The 8,791-nt window shown below is 34.4% G+C and overlaps 1 protein-coding gene across 3 annotated transcripts; it reads right to left on the reverse strand.

Annotated features, from left to right (window-relative positions):
* Positions 1-224: 224 nt before the first annotated feature.
* Positions 225-3,061, reverse strand: LOC116405973. 3 transcript variants are annotated; one of them, XR_004219056.1, is made up of 3 exons: positions 2,247-2,284; positions 831-872; positions 225-443 (listed from the first exon to the last, which is right to left on the reverse strand). XR_004219056.1 is itself a non-coding variant. In XM_031889692.1 (3 exons), the coding sequence occupies exons 1-3, from the start codon at positions 2,985-2,987 to the stop codon at positions 408-410; spliced, it is 408 nt and encodes a 135-aa protein (XP_031745552.1). In that variant the 5' UTR covers positions 2,988-3,061; the 3' UTR covers positions 225-407. The 3 variants fall into 3 exon arrangements, 1 of the variants encoding a protein (XP_031745552.1); XM_031889692.1 differs by lacking the exon at positions 2,247-2,284 and adding an exon at positions 2,658-3,061; XR_004219055.1 differs by lacking the exon at positions 225-443 and having other exon boundaries at positions 561-872; positions 2,247-2,303.
* Between the last annotated feature and the right edge of the window lie 5,730 nt (positions 3,062-8,791).

An 8,791-nucleotide genomic window follows, 5' to 3' on the forward strand; every position in this document is an offset into this window, starting at 1 on the left:
ATACATAAGAAAATTCTATTTCATAAACCATGTATCATAATTGAGGCTGATAGAATGATTATTCTATAACCCTACCGATAGTTTCATTCTTAACATTCATAGACACGATGCATGGCAGCTATCCAATTCTATTTCATATTCTCGAGAATGGCTCGGTTTAACAATAATGTTAATTTTTGTTTTCTATTTTAAAATAATAACGCTGCTTACTAATCTTTTTTTTCCATTTGGCATTCTACTTTTTCTACTCAGCTTTCTTTCCCTAGTGATAACAAATAATACGGGTGATAAAAAACTTAATCACTCACTTGTTTCAGCCACCGAAAGCCCTTCTGCTTTAGAAATAGAAATACGGGTGATACGGGTGTGCTGTTCATTGAACTCTCAATTTCATCAAGACCAATTTCTCACTCAAACATGGTCTTGCATTCTCTAGAAACGTCCTACAAACAAAAATGAAGAAAAAAAACTACAATAAGGTCTATGAAAAAATTACAAAGGAAAATCTCAAAAACTGATATGTAAGTCATAACAACCTTAAGTCCTCTTATCATGGGTTAAAATGCACGTAAGGTTTTTCCAAGAGTCCGAGCAACCAGCATGTAAATAAGTTAAGTCAACTAAATTTGCTATAAATTTACTCGTATTAACATTATCATTGTTATAGACTTGACAACTTCAAATTTATCAATATAAAATATGCTTTAACAAAACGTACCTTGAGGTTCCTCAAACCTTATTAAAAAAGCAAATAATACAACAATTTAACAAATTTATAGTGCATATTATGTATATCAATTGATCACAACAAAATAAGATCGAACAAATACCCATGAGTAATATTTAGCCACCAAATGAATAATGATGAAAACCTGAAAACAAAATCGAGAAAAAAAAGGGAACAATTCATCAACAAAACAAATTTAGGGGACTAAAAAATTGCTTACCTTATTACACACTTCAAAATATTAAGAAAAGTGGAGGGAAAAAACCAACCAATAATCAACAAATAAACTTCAACACAAATAGCCATAAATTTTCTTCTTTAAAGGTATCACAAATAAGTCCATCAGTAATACCAAAATAAAAAAGGGCAACGTGCAATTGAATTCTGCAGTCGTAAAGCTATGCTAAAGGCAGTATGAAATCAAACTTGAGCACTAACAAGAAAATTTGCAAAACAAAAATTACTAGACATCATTAACTAAAGTACCAGCACAACAATGAATGTGTAACCTCCGCAAGAGCAAACCCGAATGGAGAAGAACATGAAGAAATATATAAATAGAAGAAACATAAAAGACAAACATGAAACACATGGAAATATACAAAGGGGATAAATAAAAGTACAATTATAAAGTGATGAAGCACAAATATAGGTATCAACAGAACCAGAATACAAGTCTTACCCTATCTCGACTGTCGAGGAGTGTTAACCAACCGTCGGAAGGTTGGTTTTATTTTTTAGAAAAAGTTAATGTTGTCTGAACTCTTTTCCAAGCCACTAACCACCCCTCCTTATCTATGATCGACGATCAACTCCTCAACCTCTAATTACATTTAAAAGAGTGATGCGAACATTGTGTGAAATCCCAAACCTTTGATGGATCCCACCATCACTCTCTTTCTATCCCTTCAAAACCTCATTATTTTCAAGAGAGGCCTCAAAGCTTTCTTCCAATTAACATAAAAGAAGAATGAAAGAGAAGGAGAGAAAGGGAAAGTGGTTCAAAAGCTATGGAAAAAAAAGTAAAAGAAAATGGTCTACTCATTGGCACATCTTACACAGATGATAATGTTAGGGCAGAGAGCAATGAGAGACAGAATGCTTTTGGAGCCTTCTCCTCTACTTTCGAAGATTTTAACAAACTAAAATATGCAAATGTTACAAGAAAGATCTTTGGAGATTTGAAATAATCCAAAATAAAGAAAAAGGAAAACCCCAATATGTACAAATTTCAAAATCTAAAACTTGAAAAGTGATTGAATGATGAGATATGTTTGTACAATCAATTATAGAGACAGTGAAATATTAAAACAAAAATGAAACGTACCAAGATAAAAAGAATAGCAACTAGTATTATGACCTTTGTATGTCTTCAAAATACAAACATCAAAATGAATCAAGAGATCTACCACACAAATAATGGTATCAACACAAATAAAGCAATTGTTTTAGTAACAATATTTGAGCATGCCTATTTTCCTTGACAAATTTACATTCTTCTAATCGAACAAAATCTGACCTTTAAATAGTGATAGAAACTGAAGATGAAAGCAAGTTTAGCTACAACTTCAGACCGTGATATATATGACGGAATCTATAAAAAAAAGAAGAGTACCTAACTATATATACACAGAGGAGATCTGATGCTTACTAGCACATCAGAGGCTCAATCGATTTATATTTAATTGAAAAACAATCCCTATATTTTAATGCATACACATTGAATAGCCCCTGTTTCAATCCAATTTACAAAACTACCTCCATAAAATTACATAATGGGGGAAGTTCGACCGGATGCACTGTGCTTTACCAGAACCACATGAAATTATTGGAACATAGTTCATTCAATTAACTTTCTATTCAATAATTGAAACAAATGGAAAGAGGACATATGAATATTAAATAAAGATGGAATTAATTGGGAACTCACGGAGTAATGCGATTTGTTCGGGGGCTCACTACTGGAGTTGGAAGAGAGACAAGGATTAGAAAGGAAAGGAAGAGGAGCGTCTGATAATCCAGCGGATTCTTTGATGAGTGGAGTACTAGTAGTAGTAGTGGAGGTTCCAAGGACATTGAAGTCAATCCGGTGAGAGTGAGGGAATCCAGAAGGTTGAGGTTGAAGAGAGTAGAAATTGCAACCAAAATCGGTGACGATGGTGGAATCGAAATTGCGAGGGAAGAAGAAAAGAGCATCACAGGTCGAAGTAGAGGAGGAATCAACACTGGAGAAAGGAGGAAGATGAGGAGAACCTGCCATTAATGGAAGAGGGAGGAAGTGAGAGAGAAAGGAGAGGGAATTAATTAATTAAAGAGAATTAGGGTTTGAGAAGAGAAAGGGAAAATGGAGTGTACGAACAAAGAAGAAGAAGAAGAAATGGAAAGGACGCGCTAAGAGAAGAAGATGGATCGGTGAAATGGGTATGATAGGGTTTCTTCCTTAAAGAAACGGAAATTCAGAGATAGGCCTTAGGATTTTGAGAAGAGAAAGGAAAACTGGAGTGTACGAAGAAATGGAAAGGACGCACTAAGAGAAGAAGATGGAGATTGGATCCGCAACTAAGAGAAGAAGATGGAGATGGATCCGCGAAATGGGTATGATAGGGTTTCTTCCTTACAGAAACGGAAATTGAGAGATAGGCCAAAGAAGACAAGAGAGCAAGAGAGAATGGGGGAGGGAGGAGAGGGAGACTTGGCCGTTAGAGAAGAGGATAAAGAAATTTTAAATGAGAGAGACTGTACATGTAGGGTTTTTATTAGAATTTTTTTTTTTGAAATCTTGCTTAATTGGATTTAGAGAATTTTGTGTATTCGGTTCACTGACTCGTATTAGCTGTCCATTGGTCCATTGTTTTGTCATTTTTTTTCAACAAACTAAATGTTTTAATCCATTTACAAATTAGATTTCGATAAATCGATAATCATATTTTTTTACAATATAGGACTAAAAAAGACAACATTGTGCGTCGGGAGTTCCTCTCCCGATACATTTTTCCCGACTTGTGTTCCAACGTATATTAGTATGTCGAAAAGCCTTTTCTGATGCTTTTTATATATCTCCCAATGATTTTATGCATCGAGAGAGCCCTCATTTCTTGTAGTGTTAGACAAAGAGCTTCAATGTGGTAGGGGAAAGGCATGACACCTTTAGGTGCTTTCATCAAAGGGAGGATTGAGGTTCTGATTATGGCGCTAAGGTTAACTGCCATCTTCTTCTTAATGCAATAAATCATCATTGTGCACTCTAGTGGGATGGTGTTGTTGTCAACTAGGCAGGCGATTTTGTTTTCAAGTCTTAGTTCTTAATCCTTAACAACCTTTAGTATTGATGCTCTACCCCAACCCTCATCTAAAACGATAACTAACACAATGGTTTGGAAGTTTTTGTGAAACATCATCTATACTTTTTCTTTAATGGTCGATGAAAAAAAAGTCAGGAAAATGGTATTTCTGACCATTTTAAGTGTTACCAAAATATCACATTTGGTGTAGTATGGTATTGTTTTGAATATTTTGTAAAATAGTGGATCAAGAAGTTTTACTAAGATAAAGTTTCATGTTGGACAAGAGGATAGTGGATGGGAATTAAGTTGAATGGTCCACTTTTTTTTTAAATCCTTTAAGGTTTTATGAAAACCTTTCACAATACCTTTTCATAATCATTTTGTAAAAATAATATCAAATCATTTAAATATACCGAAAAATTATTTCATTTCGAATAAACCTTTCTTTATGCTTAAAAAATCATTTCATTTTGTCAAGGATCCCGAATCATTCTCTACGCTTGGTGTCATTACCTCGTTTAGACTACTGTATCAACAGCATCTGAGAACATACAAATTCGTCTTTGTTGCTCATACCGCTAAGCTTTATACGCTCATTTCAATGCATAAGTCAGCTTCTTATTACCATGTAGTTCGTACACTCCATAGTTGCCTTCACTCTTTATGTGCATACAAAAGTTAGCATCATCTCAAAGAAACATAATATTGAAATCATAGTCATCAAATCAAGCTTTAACATTATCAATAATGCTTGAACACATAACTTTTCATAGAAATCTTTCTGAAACATTCTCATCTGAATTCTTCTTTCAAATCAGTAAAGAGAAATCGTAATAAAGTTTCTTAACATAAATTCTTTTGACTGAAAAGCACTCACCAAAATTTACTAAAGAAGTCCTTCTCACAACCATCTTTTCGCGAGGCTAAACCAACAACACTTTAACATTTCAACAAAACTCTCGTCATCCCCTCCTTAGTTACCTAAATTCTCCTATTTTATAGATCCCTTATACTAACTTAGTCATGCAAATCCTTAATATTTAACCTAGTCATGCTCAAATCCTTAATCTTACATGTTAACCCATGTCAAATCAGATTTGACATTTTCTTTACAAACCTTGCTCCCCGCCTAACCCAAACCGTGAATAAATTCAACCACTTAACATTTCTCGTGAATAACCTTATCGCTTGATTATATTTTTATTATAAGAAACGTTCCACGTGAACTAACCAACTTTTACTCGCATAAAACTCTTATCACGAACTTAAACTCCAAGGCTTCCTCGTAGACTTCTTCTCCACGAAACACTTGGTTCTTCTCACGAAGACCACCCAAAACTCCTAGTCTAACACTCAAAACTTTCATTTCCTAACTTACGCAAAGACTTTTTCGCTTCTTATCGCACAACTTCTTTCGCGAACTACCCACTTATCGCAAAAAAGTATACTTAACCGTAAAAGATCTTATCACTTAATCTTTCCATGGATTTATTTGAACACCAACTTCTTAATTCTTAGCCGAATTTTACTTCCTTACTCGAATTAGAAATGGGTCGCACAACTTCCTTCGCGAACTACCCACTGAATCGCAATAACGTATACTTAACCATAAATTTTTTTATCGCTTAATCCTTTTCGTGGATTTATTTAAATGCCAAATTCTTAATACCTAGCCAAATTTTACTTCATTACTCAAATTAGAAATGGGTCTCAAATTTAGAGCCTATCGCTTCTTTAAGATACATGATCTTACCGATTCAGAGAAATTAACCACAAGCGTTATTAGTTTTGATGATCTGGCATTGGATTGGTACCAAGCACAAGAAGAGTTGGAAGTTTTTAAGAATTGGGCTGACCTGAAAGAACGAATGCTTGTACAGTTTCGATCAATTCGAGAAGGAACTTTGGTTGGAAGATTTTTCTCAATCAAACAGAAAATGATTGTAGAAGAATACCGCAACCGATTTGATCGATATTTAGCTCTGGTAGCATTTCTTCAAACGTAGTGTTAGAGGAGACTTTGATGATTGGGCTTAGCCCATGAATAAAAATGGAAGTGGAAACCGTGGAACCGATTGGGTTGGCCGAGATGATGAAATTTGCGTTGAAGATTGAGAATAAGGAACTAGTGAGAAAAGAGTGTGGGTTGAGCAGAGCATTTCATGTAAAACTGCAACTCACCCTATCTATTGTGGAAAACAACAATATAATGATGACTAAGGAAGAAACCAGTAATGGAAAGTCTGCTGATGAGAGTTATCACCCTGAAGGGAGTTACTGATAGAACTAAGACATGCACAACAGAAAAAGAATCGAAATTCTACCCTAATTGGGCTTAATTAACGAGACTAAACCAAAAAATAAGGTTTTTAGAATACTTACATTTGAAGTTGCGTTTTATTCGAACAACCACTAAGTTTGACTTAGTACTTCTAGACTCATAATCGAGTTGTGGGACTCGTTGGATGAAAGAACCGGACGAAAGAAATAGATGAAAAAAAATGGGCGTGGTAAATTTTCTTTTTTTTTTCTTTAAGTAAATAAGAAAAAGAAATTCCATTTGGTATGAAAGCCCAAATTCAATAGCCAACCCATCAAATGAGTTAAAAGGCCCATTTATAAGGATTTTTCATTCAAAATTGTATGTCCATGCAATACTAAAGTCAAAGTCCAACAACTCAAAGTCCACTTTCTCTATCAAGGACTTGATAAAAAAAGAGAATATGAGTTAATAGGAAAATGAAAGGGAATTCCTTGGAAAGTTGGTTTGTGTGTCATTAAAAGTCAAGGTGGAAAACAAAGTACAACATATGGCTAAATGTGAGAGTAGGCGTGCAAGTATAATAAATACCTACCAAGATGTTTATTAATAACATGTGTTTGATACATAATTACAACACTTTGACCAAACAACCAATGCTTAACTATTTTCAAAACGTCTGGTCATCTCGCTGCAAATCCTTCAACCTTCTTCTCTACTTGGCCTAAACACCTCATCTTGGAAGATGAATTTTTGAAAGAATGTCTAAAAGACTAAGGTTTTATGAAATCCTTTTCGCAATACCTTTTCATAAACATCATTTCGCATAAACAACATCAAATAATTTTATCTCGCATAAACCTTTCTTTATCCTTAACATACTCATCATTGAACAATTTCACATAAACACACATTAGTTAACATTCATTTCTTTCACCAAGGATTTTGAATCGTTCTCTACACTTTGATGTAGAACATCTCCCTTCTTGATGTTTCTTGAGTTTTATCCTAGAGGAGGGGTTTGAATTACCATTTTTATAGTTTAGGATTAGTTATTTGAATTACCAATTTTGTATCTTGAGTTAGTTATAACTAACTCAACTCCAAGTTGAACTAACTCAACCCCAAGTTAGTTTAACAACTCTTATAATCTCCAGCCTATAAAAAAGCTTCTCATTTTCATTAATAAGACATAAAAAAAAAGAGGCATTATACATAAAGATTTCTAGCTTTGCAATTACTGAATCAATTGGTATCAGAGCGTGATCCTAGCTCACTCTTCCCTAAAAAAACTTGGATCCTACCACTCTTATCCATGGACGCGGAAGCCTCCTTCAACCAACGCTTGCAGTTGGTAGAACAAGCTATTGAAGAACTTCGAAAAGGGCAGTCAGATATACAGCAATCGTTAGTAGAATTAACAAACCTTTTTACCCGATTTCATGTCCAACCTTTAGAAGAAGCAATTCAGCCCCCAAGAAACCCAATGGCAGCAAACCAAGAAAGACAAGAAAGACCAAGAAACCCAATTGCAGCAAACCAAGAAAGACAAGAAAGACCAATAAACCCTGTTGTAAACTAAGAACTACTAAGAAATCAACCTATTCACATCCACAATAATCGATTGTATGGAAACAACGTACCTGAAAATTTCTTAAATGATTCTGACTCTTCGATGAAGACAACTTGCTGAACATTCATCAAGAACCTCAAAGAGGCTTGGACTTCGACCATACTTTCAAGAAGATCATGAAATACGTATGAAAGTGGATCTCCCTACCTTCAATGGTCGAATGGACGTGGAGAAGTTTCTTGATTGGATCAAGAACGTAGAAAATTTTTTCGACTATGCCAATACACCGAACACAAGAAGGTTCGATTAGTTGCTCTCAACTTCAAGGTGGCGCAAGCGCTTGGTGGGATCAATTACAAAACAATAGACGATTATTTGGTAACCAATCTAAAGATTAGCTGAATATCTTATAAAAAGATGTTGCCGTAGGCTTAGTGGTGACAGGTGAGAAAGTAAGTTGTGTCTTTTATGACTCTTAAACGTTGAAGTCAATCAATGAGTTCCAAATGCAATATTGGAAGTTTTCTTAAATATTTTGATGCTTTTGCATGTCGTGAAAGAACTTGGTTAGATGTGAGAAAGGGGTTTATGAGATTAGTTACTTACTATTCCCTTTTTCACTGTCATTGCTACTCAGTAGACATGCTATGGGCTCGTGTTTCTGTAGAATATAATTTATATGTTCTCTCTACAAATTTGAAGTAATTTCTACTGTTTTTGCTAATATTCTCTAAAGCTTATTCAAAATGTAGTTGTTTAATGACTGTTCAGATTTAAAATATATGATAGAGTTAAATTTAACACAGTTAATCAGCTTAAGCATTTGACTCTGGTGTTCTTAAGATATAAATTCAAATCCCTATAATTTTATCATGTTGATCTTTTCAATCTTCTCACATACCGTCTTCATTTCATAATCTTACCTACTAGCTGCGTATCATCAATGA

The sequence above is a fragment of the Cucumis sativus genome, unplaced genomic scaffold, assembly GCF_000004075.3.
Source record: "Cucumis sativus cultivar 9930 unplaced genomic scaffold, Cucumber_9930_V3 scaffold52, whole genome shotgun sequence".
NCBI lineage: Eukaryota > Viridiplantae > Streptophyta > Magnoliopsida > Cucurbitales > Cucurbitaceae > Cucumis > Cucumis sativus.

What these genes read in the sequence shown, in the direction of transcription:
- LOC116405973 (XM_031889692.1), bottom strand. Translation starts at nt 2,987, where the DNA reads ATGGCAGGTTCTCCTCATCTTCCTCCTTTCTCCAGTGTTGATTCCTCC. An exon ending in CGAACAAATCGCATTACTCC is followed by an intron (nt 873 to 2,657) that starts GTGAGTTCCCAA and finishes TTTTGTTTTCAG; the next exon opens with GTTTTCATCATTATTCATTT. An exon ending in TGGCTAAATATTACTCATGG is followed by an intron (nt 444 to 830) that starts GTATTTGTTCGA and finishes TTTTGTTTGTAG; the next exon opens with GACGTTTCTAGAGAATGCAA.